Below are 18002 nucleotides of genomic sequence, written 5' to 3' on the forward strand. Positions count from 1 at the left end.
TTTTTAAAATGCATTTCCACTTAAAGATCTCCTGATCTTGTTTTCATATCTGAAATTCATTGTATGGCTAAGCTAGAGATGGAATTTTTCCCAGCATAATATACCTGCTTAAGAACTACAGAAACTGTAACTGTAGCTTTCAGGTTGGGACTATGTTCTTTCATTTTCCTGTTCCTGCTGTGATTGCTTTCGAGGAGCAAGAATTGAACTGTTAAGCACCATTTTGACCCTTTAAATTTCCTAGTAAGAAGAAGGGAATTGCTGCACCACAACAGAGAAGAAACAAGATGGTCAGTGGAGCCACAGGAACAAGAGCTAACAGAAGGCAAGGAGGTGTGCCTGTAGGTGCCAGGTATGTTTTTGGCCAGCTTTGTGCCCCATGACAGGCTCAGCTCTGTGGGAGTCTGAGGCTTTGGAGAAGTGAAGAAGGTTCTGCTGTTTTGTCATTCCTGATAAATCTGTTTATGTAGAGGGCCAGGATCAGAGAGTGACTTGTAGCCGATGAAGTGCCGCGCTGGGTGAGATGGTCAGCATTGTGTACTTGCTAGTTCATCTAGTTCTTGTGTAACGCTGTAGCCTGTACTCTCAGCCTGAAAAATAGCTTCTCTGCCCCAGTCCAGGTTTGAATTTAGGTACGAGAAGAAGATGATAATTTGCAGTAAGCAGGAAAAGGGTCAAGAGCCTGGACTGAGGTTAGGAGCTGCATTAAGTTTAGCTAGAGATGGAGAGGGGAAAGGAGGGGGCAAGGTGGGGGAAGGTGTTCCTCCTCTTTCTCCCTTTGCTACTAGTTGGTTATCTTGCTGATTAATAGTGAGGGGCTGAAAAGAGGCAAGGAGATGTCAGAGCAGTAGGCAAATGCTCTTTTAAAGACAAAAGACAAATAACTAATCATTGATCAGTGTGGAGAGTGAGTAACTTTCTGTGTGATGTTTATTACCAGTCCCACAAATGAGCTGGGGAGCTCCTTGTTTTTGCTGGAGCTTCTGCCATCTCGTGTAGTGCAGCTCTGCACCTTGCAGCAATGTACAGTGATGGTTTTGAAAGGAAAGGATCTTGCTGAGTCTTTCTGGTATAAAACTTTAAATATAAGATGGCAGCTCATTTCATACTTGGAACCAGGGTTTGTAAAGAGCTTCCTTTGTAAGTGTGACCAAAACTGTGTTTTACAGACAGCATGAGACTGAGGGAGTAGAGAGGGAGCGTGTCTTGTCAAAAGGCAGAGTCAGGAAAAGAACCTCTCTCTTCTTTGATTATGTTTCCACTAGTCCATGCTGCTTCCAGGATTTCAGGAGGATTGGTCCATCCACAAACAGATTACAGATTATTAATATGTCCCACCAAAGAGCAACAACAAAAATATCCCCACCTAGGGAAGCAATTTTTACTGTGTTATGGATGCACTTTATTATCTGTGTATCGAGAAAAATTTCTCCCTCATTTCATTCCTGAAATTCTCTTTGCTGCATGACCATGACTGGACTGCTGAGCTTCTGACTAGGGTCAAGACCATGTCTCTTTGGTAACACAAGGTCAAGCCAGTGCAGGCACTTCTGTGAGCTTCAGCTCCAAATTGACAGTTAAGCAAAATATTCCGTTTTCTTTGCCAGCTGGAGCAAGCTCTTGTTTTCACTTCATTTGCTATTCAGCAGACCATGGATTTTTCTAGGAACATCAGCAGATGCAGATCACGAGGGGCTGCATGATAGAAAGTGGGAGAATGCTTGGGGACTGAAGAATGTTCTTATTCTCCCCCTCCCTGGGGAATGTTGCTCCCTGTCATAGCAGATACAATCCTTTTTAGTCCATGACCCACTGTAGAAGTAGAAGTTTTAACTGTGGTTCCCACAGGAATCGTGCAAGAATGTTGGGTTGTTTTTTGTTTTATTTTCCCTCAAGTTGTGGGATGAAGGAATAAATATGTAAGTGCTTTTTAGAATAAGAGCTATATGAGGATTTGCCAATTCTTTTCACATGGGCCACCAAGGAGCCAGTATGTGATAAATCACATTCAGCTGTGTGCATTCCCCCTCCCCAGCCTGTGGCCTGGATTTGGACTGGTGCCCTAGAGATGAAACGCTGACGCTCATGCCTTGAGCCATCAGACACGATCAGATGTTAGGTCCTCCTTTCCCTGTCTTCCTCATCTCCATGTAGAACTCCCAGTTCATGACAGGGGAAGCTAATGTGAGCAGTTTGTTCCAATGCTGACTAATGTGCACATAATCCATGAATTAATAAGTGGTTTCACGTAGAGGTGAGATGAGTTTTGAACAGTCAGACAGCTGCAGTTCTAGCACTAATGGTTGTTCTCTGTGCAGTACCTCTTACTGTCGCTGTAGGTGTGTTGTAATATGTTGTTGTGTCATCTTGGGGACTTGAAAGAAGCCTCTGCACTGGGGCTGACTTGCCTCTGAAATGTGACAAACATAGATAACCATTTAGAAATAGACCTGAAAGTAACATTGAATGTTAACAATACTGAACAAAGGGGAGGAGAGAAATGCTCAGAATAATCCACAGAAGTGAAAAAGTATTTCTTTTTGAGCTAAAACATGCCCTTGGGAATGTAACCATATGTTGTGCAGCCCCACTTTAAACCCCACAGCAATTAAGGTTGAAAAGAGTAAAGCAGGACTGAGGTGATTTAACAAGGAAAATGTACTGCGTTGTGTGAATGATCCAATCTTTTATATTCACAGTAATTTCTACTTGGCCATTGTAGGTTTTATGCAACATTCAGCCCCTTTGACAGCTGTTTCTAGCCTGCTTTTTCATGGGATGTTTATTGCATGCAGAGGTCTTGGGATATGCATCCCTGAGTTGTTTGTGTAGAAAATCCCAGCTCCCTACAAATGATATCCAGGTCCTGGTCACTCCTGCTCACAGCATGAAGACAAAGCAAGGTCAGTTCTGTCCCCTGCCTTCCTCTCCTATTCCCCATCACACCATATGGATTCCCTCAAAGTGTAATGTGTTCCATTGCTTTTAGACACTGTTCAGAAACCAAAGCCAGGAATGTTTTTCTGTCCAAATATAGTCAGGATGACAGTTCTTGCCTGTAGTCCAAACCAAATATCTGCACTGGAGAACCCGAGACCTCTAAAATTCAGCAGAACTCTGAAGTCACAGCAGCAGTTCTCTGCCCCTGTATAAAAGCAATCCTTTTGGGGGCTCAGGCTGCCTGATAAAGTGTGGAGAATAGCTTCAGCTATTGGAAAAGACAGAGATAAAACTTTAGAGTTCTGACTAACTTCTTGCCTTTGGCACAGAGCCACACTGGCTCCCAGAAGGGAGTCCAGGGAGTTGTCTGAAGCATCTGAAAGAGGTTTAAATTCTGACAAGTGTGTAGATTCGAGGCCACTGATGGCTGCATCTGAGAGTCTTTTAAGCACAAGTATCTCTTGGGAAAGCCATGATATTCTTAACCCAGGGCAGAAAACAAGGATGAAATGTCAACAGATGTGCACTCTGGTCCTAATAATCCTTAAAATATCTACAGAAGAGAGCTGTGCTTGAAATTTAACAATCACAGTATTAATGTACTAAGTATAAACCTGAAATTTTGCTTTTTACCAGCAGTGGCACTGAAGATTCTGGCCAGAGCTTGTGCACCAAGGAATCCAGATGCACAGTGACTTTATCAGAGGCACTGTTAGTGTGCACAGCATTAAGTTCATGTGTCTCCCTCAGCTCCACAAGTTGCATCTGTAAGTTTTTGAATACCTCAGCATAAGAGCTTTCCTCATCTGACTCTCATTGCCATAATAACTGAGGTTTGTCTTGGCCTTACTGCTGCGCTGGTTTCTGAGCAAATATTTGGCTTAAATTTTTAAAGTGTTGAGAGCATTCTGCAGCCAGTGGTTTGGTAAAGCTGGATGCACAGGCACTGGATTTCTATGTGGATGGGCACAGTGCGTTCCCAGTGTATGGGGGGAAAGTGAACCACGTGCTTTCCAAGAAACCCTGCTTTCTCATTTCTGATCCATCAAGGTATAACCTGCTTGCTACCTTGACAGGGAAACAGGATCCTGAATGTCACAGAGGTCACAAGTCATCTCTGCAGCTAAAGATTCCCATTCACCCGCCCATGTGGCACAGGAAAATAGCTGATGCACAGTGTACTCTTTTTCCCCATTCAGAACACTTCAGTAACTCATGGAAAAAGCCTTGGCTGTGCTAACCTTTAGTAGTGGCATGGACAAGTATTCGGAAACAATGAGGTTCTCAAGAATGTGCTTTTACTAAAAATCATAATACTAACATTTGAGGGGGGTGGGTCTGAACTGGGATGTATTTTACAAAAATATTTACTGTCTTTACTTTGGGACAAAGAAAATTCTTGGTTCCATCAGGCTATGTGGTTGTGTGAGTTCTCAATCTATGCTTTAAAACTTAGGTCCATGTAGCTGTCTTCAGAAACAGCAAGGCAATAACTGGGTGCCTGGAAGATTTGGGGTTCTGGCTCTGCAAGATTCCATGCTTGACCTCAGGCAAGTCTTGTCTCCTGCACAGTAGAGTCTGAACCTGTAAGGTGCAGATAATCATACTGCCTTTCTGATGGGAGATTAAATGCTCTGAGGGACTGTGAGATGCTCAGGTGCTCTGGCAAGTGGAGAGGGCATATGTAACAGCATGTAAGTTAAAATCTTTGTCAAATGCTGCTGACTCTTACTAGCTGTAGGAAAGGTGGGTGCACTTAATGCTGTTATGCAGTTCCAGGACTGATACTCAGTGTTCTTCCAGCGCTGTGTTTGCTAGCAGGATTTTTCTTTTGAGACAGTGCTGCTTTACTGGAGAAGAGCACTTGGCTAGAAGGTTTTGAGCCCTATTTTAAGGCAGGTTTTTACTTCAGGACTCCTTTCTCAATCAGTCTTTTTGCAGATAAGTTCTCATCTACAGTCTGTGACAGAAACTTGTTCAGGGGACTCAAGACACCGGTAAGTTTAGGAGTGTGTTGTTACCAGTTTCTCACTTCATACTGTGGTCTACAGCTTAAACCACAAATTGGAGGTGCATTTGCACCGCTCTGGAGCTCTAAAACAAAGCACTTTGAATTTCAAGAGTGCTCATGCACAGGCATGTTGCATTCTGCCAACTGCTGCTGAGGAAGAGGTGTAACTATCCTAGAAAGTTGCAGCTAACAGCTGAGATGAGCCAATCTCTCAGACCTCAGGGGCACTGAGTATCCAGCGCTTAGTGAGCAGGCAGAAAAGTGCAGCTATTTCTGTAAACCTGAGAATTTCTGAGTAAGCTTTTTAAAAAGAATTGACTTCATGTCTGCAGCCTGGAGATGCCTTAAAGACAAGCTGACCACTTCTCCAAGTTAGTCTTTCTGACGTGCTCAAGCTGAGGTACTCAAAAGCCAGGATGACTCTGAAAATACTTGTCTTTCTCATTATGGTAACCTCTTACTGGGTAGCTCCCCAGTGCACAAGAACTCTGCAGGTCACTTGCCAAGTTTAATGGAAGTGGGAGTTGATGTTTACTGCTATCTCAGTTTGTAAACTCCCCGGGCAGAATTTCCTAAGCAGAGAAGCCCTGCCTGCTCTCTCACAGCATCTCATTTTTCACTCTGCTCCTGAAGACAGCCCCTGACAAATGACAGCTCTTCTAGTGTTAAGTATCCCTAATGAAACATTCCACAGGCATGATGCTGGCTTCTGGATTCCCTTTTTCTGCCCCCTCCCCCAATTTTTTCATTACATAAAGCTGACAATTGCAGATTTGTCCTCTGTTGGTTATACAGTCAGTTAAAGAAATTAGTTCATGTCCATCCCAGCTTGTTTCACTTTGCTGCTTTTTCTCCACCAGCCCAACTTTCAGCTGCAGTAACATGATACCACTTGGCAGAGGCTGAGAGACATTGGAAAGAGGCTTAATGTAAAGTCTACTTTTTTTTTTTCTTTTTTTTACTTTTTTTTGGCTTTTGAAACTGTGGTGATTCTGCACAGCTTTGGCAGGAACTGCAGAGCTGCTCAACAAATGCTCCTAATGCAACTGTGAGCAAAAGGGTTACCAATGCATTCTGTGAAGAGAATGCCTTAGTAGCTGTCGTATCTCCCCCTAAAAAGTGTTAAAGAACAACATGGATCAAGTAGAACAACTTTCTGCAGACAGAAGGAAGAGCTTCCTCTCAGTTGAGAAGAAAAAGAGCAATGGCTATAGAACTGTTGTGGGGGTTTTATGCATATTCCCTGCGGTGGCTTTGCTGGCTATTGTGGGAGATCCAGCTGGAGCTGCAGCTCAGAAAAACCAGGTAGGAGAAAGGATCCAATTCTCAAATGCTTGAAAGGAGAGTGGGGACATCAAATATGTGTGCATGTGTATTCTTTTTAGAAGGCAGACAAATTCAGGAAGCAATCTAAACAATCTGTAAATAACTGTTAAGGCAACAAGATCTGTTTCTGGCTGTTTGCTGTAGGATCCTAAAGGTAATGATGCATCCAAGTAGAATCTGATTGAGATGTGTGTGCAGACAACCAAACAATTAATGCACAAAAGATTTGGGTGCTTTTCCTTCAGAGCTTTGTCTGTGCTCTGCTTTCCCAGCCTCGTATGATGTGACACGTATATATTCCGATTTCTGTAGCAGCTGAGCTTTCCTAGGAACTCCAGAGCCAGGGCTCCTGGTGTGGAAGATCTAAATGGGGAGTTAATGCTGGACCTAGAGAAACTATTAACTGATATTAACTCCCTTTCAAGGTCCCTCCATTAGCAAGATGTGCTGGGACAGACTGGTCAGGGGGAACTGTAGCAAGCAAAGCTCTGGGACTCAGAAGCTGGTCCTAATTTTTGCTTTTAGCTTAATTTTTGCTTTTAATTCTATATATAAAAAAATCTTCTCAGTGCTCGCATCCTCTCCTGCTGTTTGTGTTTATGAAGATGCAGGTAATAGCACCCCTTGTTTGCATCACATGCTCAGGGCTCTTCTGAATTGCTACTAAGTCAGAGTTCTGTTACTGGGTAGTTTAAGAAAGGGGAACTGCATGGCTAGGAGGGAGAGAGGGGAATGAATTACATTCATTGCAACTCAGTGAAGTAAATTAACAAAAATAATGTAAAGCAGGGATGTTGGCCAGGGTCTGCCTTGATGTATGTTGGTGTCTCTTGTAGTTGTTGAGGGAATTGAGGCACTTGTCCTTCTCGTACCTCCCAAGCTTTTTCAGTGTTTGAGACCTTAACCCACAGTCTTAACCCACAGGGTTTCCTCCTGGGAGGGGCTGACCTCTTCTCCAGTTCTGAGTATTCCCATAGTCTTGGTTCTTTGGCATCCAGACAGATCCTTTGATCCAAATTATATTGTGAAATTTTTAACTAGCTCATTCCACTTCTGTCAGAATCTGAGCTATGGTGTGTATGAGGTACCCTACCCCTCCCCATTCATTTTGCAAACAAAGACTAGAGTAGAACAGAGACTGAGCAGAATGTTTGGGCCAGATAATTCCACCCTCTGCGCCTTTCATGATCTGTTGACTGGTTTTTGCTTCAAGCTTCTTGTCTTTTCTTGCCATTTGCTTGCTGTGAGACCCGGGTTATGCTGTTTAGATTCTCAGAGCCTGAGCTCTTCCATGAGTAAAATGAAGACAGCTCTTGCTTTCTGGAGAATGTGTTGTGGGGCTGAACAAACTCCTGCTGGTGCAGCTTTTGTAACGTTGCCACTATACATACCACTTAGTGAGTGTCTTGGTGCCTCTGGAGCAAAGGTGACCCAAAGAAACTCAGTGTCTTAGTCCTGAAAAGGGGAGGCAGAGGGGATAGACTTAGAGAACCATGTTGGGTCCCATTCTGTACCTCCACTACTCAGGACTAAAAGTCATTATAGTTTGAGTCAGTCCTGTCACCACATGTGATGTCTTTTACTGTATGATGGATTTAAATGCGCTCCAGGGTTTCCAGGGCTCCTATTTGCTTGGAAGGCATTTCAGATCCACAGTGCAGCTTTCTGAAGAGCTCTCTGCACAAAGGCTTGCCTGTTTTACTCATTTGTCCAGTATTTCATTTCTTCTGTGGTGAGGCTGGAGAGCAATAGCAAAGTGAAAAGGAAAAGAAAACTTTCCAAGAAGAGCTGCAGACTCGCTGTGGCCAGAAGCCTGCTGAGGCCTCACTGCTGCTCCATCTGTGCTGTGCTCCAGGAGGAGAGCAGAGCAGAGCGGCTGCAGTGCCCTGTTCTGCAATTGTGCACCAGCTGCAGGGAGCCTGCAGCACTGACCCAATGTGATCCTGTGCTGAGGGGTGCTGCTCCCTTCCTTTCCTCACATGTCTGATCTAAATACTCCCCACAGTGTAGCCCCTCTTTTGCTCTCTCTTGGTTGTGTCCAGCACACTTGGAACAGGCACGCTTTGCAAAGCACTGACCGGGTGACACACTAGTCTTGTCTCCTGGACACCCCCAAGTACTGTGGTTGTGTTTCCCAATCTCCACGTGTCCCATACCTTTTTTCTAGGTAGTTTTTCTTTTACACTGTTCGATCCTGCGGTCTCTCCCATCTCTTTCAACCTCTTGTTTTGTCTTTTAAGGAAGATGCCACATCACCTGGTCTTCATGGAGCGAGTGCCTCTGCTTTGCACAGTCCAGCTTTCCCACCTCGGCCTCCAGCACGGAGAAAGCGGTACACCATCACACCAGGACACTTGAAATGGGACCACTTCAACTTGACATACAAGTATGGACTTGCATGAGCCCTAAGTTAGCATTTTCTAAGTGATACTGGGGTGTGAGTTTTTCCTACCATGGGTGTAAATATTAACCCATGTATTGCTAATCCCTTTGCTAGCGGATGGACAGCTGCTAACGCTGCTCTAAAGTAGGAAATATTTCTGCAAATGCTGTGCCTCTCGCCTCAGCCGTGGGTCCTGGGAAGCATCGTCGCTGCATCAGGAGTGAGTAGCACATATGGCTGCGTGCTGAGGCTACCAACAGTAAAACTGACTGTGCAGGGGCAGATTCAAGGTTCAAACAGGTCAGCTTCCCAGAACTAGGGACTCCCCTCAGAAGGCAGTGAATTGAATATTAACTCTGTCATGCTGGGATTTTTAAAAGAGCTCCAGATGAACCTAAATCATCACTGAGGGAAATTGCTGTTGAAAGGGCCTGTGATCTCAGGGGACAGAGCTATGTTAGTGCTGAGTGCTTTTAGGAATCTCTTTCTCCATGTTGTCTTTGGGAAAGGGTGCCAGCTCTTAGATTACTAACAAATAAACAATAAAAAGCCTTTGGCAATTCTAGGGTGAGTGAATCTTAACCCTAATATTTTCCTTCAACACTTCAACAGTGTCTGAACAGCCCCTGAAACTGCCCAGTGTGATGGGCTGTGGTGGCAGCATCCTGAAAAGATGTGTTTTCTCTCTGGGAAAATATTAATGGCATTGTTGAATGTTTTTCAGGAGAGCTAGCATGAGTTCACACAGAACAAGGGTCAGGGAATTCCCTCAGAAACAGTTTCATAAGATGAGCACTGGCAGGTAGAATCAGTCTGTCACAGGAAGCCTCGGTCTAGCAGGAGTCCTGGAGGTTTGACTGAAGAAAGGCCTGTTGTTCACCCCTGGCTGAGAGGCTGCACCTTCCTGGAGACACAGGAGCCAAATCAGGGGGTTTTTTTTATTGTCTTATGTGATTACAAAGGTCCTTTTAATGTGGCCACTAACTCCAGCCACTCCTGACTTTTAAAGTACAGACTAAGTCCCAGCTGACCTCTCTGGAGAGCTGCAATCACTGTTAACCCACAGTGGCTTGAGCAGGAGGTCACACAGGGTTTTGGGAAACACTTGGAAGTGGCCTCTGGCAGCAGCAATGTGCGGTGCAGCTTTTTCTCACCGTTGGGCTGAGGACATCGTTACGGAGCTGTACCAAACGGGTCCCAAACAGGCTAAGCCTCACGGTAGTCTTAATTGTCCAGGTTTACACTCATTAACAGCCTGGCTTGATACGAAACCTTCTGCTCCCTTTAGGATGTGCTGGGACGAAGGGAGAACATAAACAGCATAGCTAAAAAACAACCAGAGGGGATAGCAGAATATACACAGCTTTTCCCAATTGCTACACTTCAGGCAGTTTCCTGAATGCAGATCTTCTTTTGGGACGAGGTAAGTTTCTAGGAGCCATCTGTATGTTTCCAAGGTCCAAAGAGGGGTTCTGCCATCCTGCATTGGTTGTTTTCTTACAGTTCTGCTCTATCCATAACCTGTGGCCTAAACAAAAACCTCTCTTGAGTCTGTCTCCCAAGAGATGAGATTTTTTCCAAAATAACTAATTTATTTTACTGTCAAACCTGTGATATCCTTCAGAAATCTCTTTCAAAAGCTCTGCTGGAGAGTGTTATAATTCAGTGTGTGCACATACATTGTCACCTCAGTGTTATGAACAGGAGTTACCCACTGGGCTGCTGAAATGCGGTTGTTTCCACTTCTAGCAACACTGCACAACAGACTGGGAGATTAAAATGGTTTTCCAAGAAAACCTTGTCTAAAATGGTGTACTTGAGGAGGGACAAAAGCTGTAGCCCAGAACATGTGACTGTAAGGAATATCAGTGCTCAATTAGTCCCTGTGGGGATTTTATTCAATATTCTTAATATCCAGTTCAAGCTACTCCTGTTTTGAACCTATTTAGAGTGAATGGAAAGATTTGATTGTCTGATGCAGCCTTGAGAGCCTTCAGCTGATGTTTGAGAAGGGAAGAGCATTTTCCTGAAGCTGTTCTGTGTTCCTACAGAATCCTGTCCTTCCCAAGAAACCTCATAAACGCCAGGGACACGCGCAAGGGACTAGCGGCGGCGTTCCGAATGTGGAGCGAAGTTTCACCCTTCAGCTTCAGAGAGGTGCCACGCCACGTGCCTAGTGACTTGAAAATAGGTAAGACTGCAGGGGCTCCACACTGCTGTGTGTGGGAACTCCACGGGGGGCTTGCAGGGTTTTGGTGTGTAACCCAGGAGTCTGGAGGCAGGAGACAGTGCTCCTTTGCTGTGCGGACTCAGCAAGGCCTCTTGGAGAAGGGCTGGGGCATTGTTTGCCTGTAGGCAGGTAAAGAAACTACTTTTAGTGGCTCTAAGGAGATGTTAATATCATAATTAATGCGTTCTGTGAATCTTGCAGTCAGGAAGCTTTGGGTATTAGACCACAATTAACACTCAAAATCTGCCTCTGGGACAGGATTATCTCACAGAAACTGGATATTGAAAGGTGAAATGACATGTCCAAGGTCACACAGAGCCAAAGAGCAGGTGATGGATTCTGGCTTGTTGATGGTTTTAGTTTCCCTTCTGTTGATCCTGTTGAAGCACCTTCTTTGCTCTCTCCTCTCTCCTCCCCTTCCCTCTGCCCCTCTATCACTCTGCAGTAGTTACTTCCCAGATTTCTCAGACCTAGAAAAATCTTAATGCTGAGGCGTTATCTGCTCAGTGTCAACTCCAGATGTAAATTCTTCCTGAGATTTATGGTCTGTGTGAAATAATTATTTCCTGGCAGGTGGCAGCAGTATTGAGATAACAGCAGATTTACCATTGTTTCGCAACAGGCTCTTCACTCTCGTGTTGTGTGATGCTACTTACAGCCACGATACGTGTTCCCAGGGGCCTGTCCTGCTGCCACGTGGGCTCCAGGTGGCCCAGTTCCAGTGGACGCAGGGCACGCTGCGATGCTGTCGTGACGCTAGCAAAGAGACAAGGAGCAGCTATGTCTCTGAGGCTGGCTGTTTATTTATGTTTAAAATGGAACAATTACATCCTGGGGTTATCACCTCTGTCCAGCTTCTCTCAAAAAGAAAAAAAAAATAAAAAAAAAAATTCCATGTGATGTTGCAAAAAGAGCTCAGCATTCTCTTTGGAAAAGTAGATTCATTTGTGGCCTTTGGAAACAGCTCTAAGTCCAGGGTCATCACAGGGCTGAGCACAGTTTGCATCACATAATATAATTCCCGACAATTGCTTTGCATTTATTTTTCCCTTTGTGGCTCTGTTGGAAAACATGTGGGCTACCAGAAGAGATTTTTTTTATTTTATTTTTTAGCAAAACACAAGTTTGCAGATGTCTGTGTCCTGGGTGGGCTTACCCTGCTAGATACACTAAATCTGCTGCTTTTTTCACAGGCTTCTACTCCATCAATCACACAGACTGCCTGGAGTCGCTCATTCACCACTGCTTCGATGGAACCACAGGGGAACTTGCCCACGCCTTCTTCCCACCCAACGGGGAAATCCACTTCGATGACCATGAGTATTGGATATTGGGGAATACCCGGTTCAGCTGGAAAAAAGGTACCACGTGTCAGGGGGCACATAATGAATGCCTGTCGGGTTTAGATTCCAGTCCTGGGGTTTACTGAGAGTGGGAAAGAGACAACAGGAATGGCTGTGATTTTCTGTAGTTTTGGAAGTTGTTGGTCTTGCTGTCACGGGACTGAGCTGCTAGATGATCAAAATGGTCTTTTCCAGCCCAACCATTGTGTGATTCTGTGTCTGGTGGCAGTGCTATTTCTTTCTGAATATTTCAGTGGACTTATTCAATAGTCCAGACACATTCAGTATAAAGTTTGGCTTCTGCCTAGGCAGGTGCATCTCCGAGACGGGCCAGGTTCTGTTCCTTCAACCTGCTGGCACGGTGCTGCTTATGTTTTAGTCTTCCTGGGTCTGTGGCCATTTTTTGGTTTGTGGGCACCTAAAAATGTCTGTGTTGCTAATAGAAGCTCGGCCTTTTTTTCTTCTTTAAGCAAAGTCAAAACTAACTTTAAATTAAAAGCAGATGGTCCTGGACTAACTAGCAAATTTGGTTCGTGTTATATGACCAACTCAGTAAGATATTTTGCTTTTCACCAAATAAAAATGGAGGGGAGATTTTAGGTGACAGAGGGACTCCTCCTATCCTTCTTGCTTTCCAAAGCACAGCAGCATATAAGACCTAGGAGAGGTGACTTTTATAGCAAGAATGTCAGTGTGTATCAATTTATTATGCCAGATACCAAGACAGGGGTCAGTAATAACACCTTTTGTGAGTTATCCTTCAATTAAAATCCATCTCTGCTGGAAGCAACTTCGAGATGCTACTGAGAAACTTGAGTCTGACTGGCAGGCTGTGGGGGACACAGAGGTTGTCTCAGACTGGAATATTCCAGTGAGCAACCTTGTTCCCAAACAGCCAGTTCCAGTTACAGCTCTGGGCTGTGGGAACAAAGTTAACACAAAAAGCTGACAAGAGAAAATATTACCCAGGGCACTTGCCTTCATGTCAGACATTGCTCTTTCAGAGCCGTCTTCCTGTAGTCTGGCAGAGTGGCTGTGTCCTGCTGTTTGAAATTAGAAGCATGTGGAAATAATTGGCTCATGTATTTGCACCCAAACAGCTACAGAGAAGATGAAACTGGGGCAATGTTTAGTAAGACTGTACTGTCCTAATGCTAAAATGTTTCCTATGGTTTCACACCAGGATTAACAAATGTATTTACCACACGGTGCCAGATGTGTTTCCGTTTCTCTCCCAGGTGTGTGGCTTACGGATCTGGTACACGTCGCTGCTCACGAAATAGGACACGCCTTGGGACTCATGCACTCCCTGAACCCCAGTGCCCTCATGCACATCAATGCCACGCTGACTGGGAAAAAGACCATCTCTCAAGATGAAGTCTGGGGAATTCACAGGCTTTACGGTAAGGAAGGCAGGGTTGTGCTCTGGGCTCCTCTACTGAAGTGTCCCTTGGATCCTGCGAAGCTCTCGCATGCAAGGGACAGGGAAAGGCAAACAGCTGTTAATTATTCTTTGGCTGGACTCTGCTGTGTTAATGCAAAATGACAAAACTCTCCGCAAACCAAACAGGCTTTGCCAAGAGTCTCTCAAGCTCTGACCCATTTGCCTGCTGCTCTTCAAACATTACCCAGGGTAGGACTTGGGAACAGAAACTCTCTTGAGCTGCTGTGTGTGGAAGTAGCTCGATATCTAGCACGCTGCTCAACTAATAACTGTACCCTGCTCTATTTATTGTACTTCTGGTTTAGATTCTTTCCTGTCCCAGCTCTACTGTTTACACTGAACAATTTGATTTAGGTAAAGCATCAATTTGTTTCTCAGAAGGAACCGCCTACCCCAGTCCTTCTAATGCCTTGTCTCCTTCTGTTTCAGGGTGTAAAGACAGATTATTTATGTGCCCATCGTGGGCACAAAAAGGCTTCTGTGAGAAACGCAGGAAGTTGATGAAAAAGCACTGTCCATCTACCTGTGACTTCTGCTACGGTATCGTATCCAACTCTTCTTCTGGGATTCTTGGTGGGGTGTGCACAGAGGGAAGAGGCAGAAGTTAAGCAGCGTTTAGTGCAGGGATAGGCAGGATCTTAACTCCACATGAGAGATCAGTGGATGGAAGTGACTCGCCCCATCCAGCTCTAATGAGGAGCAGAGCAGAAATGGCCTCTCATAGATTTGAGCCAAGATCAAGGCTTTGGAAATAGGAAGCAACTTTTATGTTTAAACATTTGTGGAGTAGAACATTAAACTGTCCCATTCTTCTCTAGTTTAACTGAACCAGTGATAGGCAGTTGTGCACCGTGTGCCTCAGACTGCTTCCCTTTTGGACCCAACTGAGGAAGTGAGATGCTGATGTGTTTAATTCAGAGATAAGAGATGCAGTGATGGGACATAAACAAGACAAATGACACCTCAAGCACAGCTGGACTTGAGCTGCTCTGCAGAAAAGGAGATAAAGTATGTTAATCACCTTATCTAGTCTCAGTTTTATGAATCCAGATAAGGGACTAATGGCAGGATCAGGCCAAGTTACTGCAGCTGTGGAATTAAGCTTCAGATAAACAGCTACTGACCTTAAGATGTACCCTAGAACTAGTACCTCTCTCTCCAGTACAGAAGTTTGGTTTTGTTGGTTTTTTTAGACCAGATTAATGCAAAGATGCAACCAGATAATTAGAAACCCATGGGTTCTAGAGGACTGTTCATAAACTCAACATATACTCTTCCATATATGAAAAGGGCAAGCTGATTTTTATCCATCTCTGTCAGTTTACACGCCATGGAATTGTTATCTTTGCATGTGAATAATGTTTCGTGACTATTCAAGAATTGCTCAGGAGGAGGCATTTTAAAATTAATAGTTTTAAGGTTGCTTAGGTGATAACACAATTCTGTGAAAGTGTTGTAGAATGACTACAGCTTGATAATGAGATGTGCTAACTTCTGCCCTTTCTTTCACCTCTGGTGGACAGAATTCCCATTTCCAACAGTCCCCCCTACTCTACCCCCACCAAGGACAAAAACGAAGACTGTGTCTGAAGGCAGGAACGTCACCTTCCGCTGTGGACAGAAGATCCTTCATAAAAAAGGCAAAGTTTAGTAAGTGCTCTATCATTTATTTATCCCCGTCCTTTAGGAGACTTTGCAGTTTACACACCAAAAAAGGATGAGGAAGGATGACAAAAGAGCATAAATAAGAATGCAGTTTATTTTCTGGAGCGTGTCACTGTCTCATGTGGCACCCAGAGCAGAACCAGGGGTGGCTGCTGCGAGAAGGGAGCGTGCAAATACTCTGCGTAACACTGCAAAGCGTTTAGTCTGAAAGCAGAGGCAAGAACTGGGCAAGCTGAGTTGAAAAAGGGTAAAATCCAATTCAGATACAGAGCACAAAGATCTTTCTTACCATCAAGTCAGATTCCCTGGCCCATATTCTGCAAAAAAATAGTGTCTTAAATTTACCCTTTCAATTACTAGTTTGTCCAAGCATGTTCTTTCTGGTTGGATCTAAAATTGAGAAAGACAGGCCCAAGTCCAGCGGTGAGTTTAGACCAAGGACCCAAATTCCCATCAGTTTAAGATTCAAGCTCTGAAATTACTCAGGATAGTGCCCTGTTGTAACTGCCATTGTCTACCGGAAATACAGAGTAAAACTTGACCTTGTTTTGTTAAAGTCCCACCTGTGCTGTACACTTATTCAGCAAAACTTAGCAGGAGAACAAAGAACCACTAACACACAGTGCATTGTACGAGACATTGTGTAGTTTAATTTCTATTATTTTTCTTATGACAGCTGGTATAAAGATAAGGAGCTTCTGGAATACTCATATCCAGGTTACTTATCCTTAAATGAAGATCACATGAGCATCATTGCAAATGCAATTAATGAAGGAACTTACACTTGTATAGTAAAGAAAAAAGAAAGAATCTTGACTACTTATTCCTGGAGAATCAGACTGAAGCACTAACAAGGGCCCTGGAACGAGCTCTTCAATTACTGCTGGTTCTCGTTCAAATTCAACATACTACTTTGGCATTTTGTATTTAATCTCCAGTAGTGCAACTGACCTTCTAAATCAGCTGCTTCCATACCTTGGGCACAAGAGACTCTGAGACTTGATTACTGGAATGTAAAACTCTTCCAAATCAGTTTTAATTATCACTTTTTTATCAATATGTACTGTACAAAGAATTAAAAAAAATTTTTTTACAAAAGTAAAGTGTCAGATTTTGCAGTTAAACAATGTGGATCCCTGGGGACTGCTGAAAAACAGGAACATAACTCTTCATCAGCCAAGTGGATGAACCGCGTGGTGGCTCAGCTGTGTCGCAACGGAGGCAGAGGTGTTGTGGACAGAAAATGACCGGTTAGTCTGTGTTTTGCTGTCATTGTTTTGGATCCTGGTGCATAGCTCTAGAAATACTTATAAAAAAGTATAAGACCTAAAATTTCTTTTACTTTTGCTTGTCAGAAGGAGGATGTAGGGTCAAAACAAACCCTTTCTAATTATTCCATTCCATATTTTGACATACTTAAGTATCCACAGAACATCTCTTTTCCCCACCAACTGCTTTCCTGTGGTTTGTATTTATTACTCAAGTAATCTTATCCCAGTAAGTTATTTACCTCCATCAGCAGCTCCCCATAACTTGTCCTTTAGGTGTCTGACCAATAGGCCTCTCTCCTCCTTCAGCAGAGATAAACGTGCCACATCCAGCAGGAAAATGCCATTAATGTTGGCAGCAAAGCCCGGCGCACGCAGATGTCACAGTCAGGAATCCCCAACAGTCACTGTACTTAGCAAGATCCTTATCCAGCGTTGAAGGAGCCTACACTTATGTTCATCCTTTTTTAATTGTCCTCTTAAGCTCTTGAAACAAGTTTCTTCCTACTTAAAAGCACCAGCAGAACTGTGAAGCATCTCCTGTGCTGGTATAGGTCAGCAGTCCAGAAAGGCGGCTGGATTAGAGCAGAAAAGCTCTACCAGTAAAATTTCCCTCTATTCTAGGACAGGAGAAGTACCAGGGAAAGGAAAGAAACTAATAATGACTGTTTGCCTGGGACAATTGCACTGACTGTCATTTTACTGGCAGACATTCAGCACAAACTCTGCACATCTTAATTTAACAGACAGAGCTGCGCCCCAGGGATCTGAGCATCTCTTGGGCAGCTCTGTCTTTGGGAATTGGAGAAGAGAAACAAGACCAATGCGCTGATCATTGCAGTCCTCAGTAACTGTCCCAACACTTGGGCTGCAAGGAGGCTTCATCTTTGAGTAGATCCAAACTTCTCCCTGCAGTGTAATACTGTCTTTTAAACATATCACTCCTGATTACAGTGAGTATTGGTATTTCATACCAATTTCATACTATGTCTCTGAACACTGTTTATTTACATTGCAGTAACCTACCGCTGTCTCTGTAGCGCTCTCCAACGGGCTGATGCTTCTGGCAGGTGGTGTCCACGCTGGAGTGAACACACAGGCAAAAGCGGTGACTGAGGCAGGGTAAGCACTGATAGCCAAGGATCTGCTTGGCCAGAGGTGGCCACCTTCAGAAACTGGATGTTGACCTGAAGGCCAGTGGAAAAAGAAACCAAGGGAAGCAAGTCACAAGGGTAAGGTACCAGGGCGCTCCCTGGCTCTGCCATTTGTCCGGCATGGCACAGCACTCTGGGGTGCAGACCTGCTCTGGCTGCAACTTCCAGGTTATCTGGTCACCCAACAGAATCATCAAGAAACTCAGGAAATGAAACATTTGATTTTCTGTAAAGAGGC

At 44.2% G+C, this 18002-nt stretch overlaps 1 protein-coding gene across 2 annotated transcripts; it reads left to right on the forward strand.

Moving 5' to 3' along the window:
- The first annotated feature begins 5924 nt into the window (after window positions 1–5924).
- MMP23B (matrix metallopeptidase 23B) lies at window positions 5925–16381 on the forward strand. 2 transcript variants are annotated; one of them, XM_010165436.1, is made up of 8 exons: window positions 5925–6256; window positions 8518–8663; window positions 10712–10851; window positions 12084–12251; window positions 13472–13636; window positions 14107–14217; window positions 15201–15327; window positions 16019–16381. In XM_010165436.1, exons 1-8 carry the CDS (start codon window positions 6086–6088, stop codon window positions 16191–16193), a joined length of 1203 nt encoding a protein of 400 aa, XP_010163738.1. In that variant the 5' UTR covers window positions 5925–6085; the 3' UTR covers window positions 16194–16381. The 2 variants fall into 2 exon arrangements, with proteins under 2 accessions (XP_010163738.1, XP_010163739.1); XM_010165437.1 differs by having other exon boundaries at window positions 6090–6256; window positions 8522–8663.
- Window positions 16382–18002: the final 1621 nt, after the last annotated feature.

The sequence above is a fragment of the Antrostomus carolinensis genome, unplaced genomic scaffold, assembly GCF_000700745.2.
Source record: "Antrostomus carolinensis isolate BGI_N321 unplaced genomic scaffold, ASM70074v2 scaffold18133, whole genome shotgun sequence".
In the NCBI taxonomy this organism is placed as follows: domain Eukaryota; kingdom Metazoa; phylum Chordata; class Aves; order Caprimulgiformes; family Caprimulgidae; genus Antrostomus; species Antrostomus carolinensis.

What these genes read in the sequence shown, in the direction of transcription:
- MMP23B (XM_010165436.1), top strand. Translation starts at nt 6,086, where the DNA reads ATGGATCAAGTAGAACAACTTTCTGCAGACAGAAGGAAGAGCTTCCTC. An exon ending in CTGCAGCTCAGAAAAACCAG is followed by an intron (nt 6,257 to 8,517) that starts GTAGGAGAAAGG and finishes TTGTCTTTTAAG; the next exon opens with GAAGATGCCACATCACCTGG. An exon ending in GGGAATTCACAGGCTTTACG is followed by an intron (nt 13,637 to 14,106) that starts GTAAGGAAGGCA and finishes CTTCTGTTTCAG; the next exon opens with GGTGTAAAGACAGATTATTT.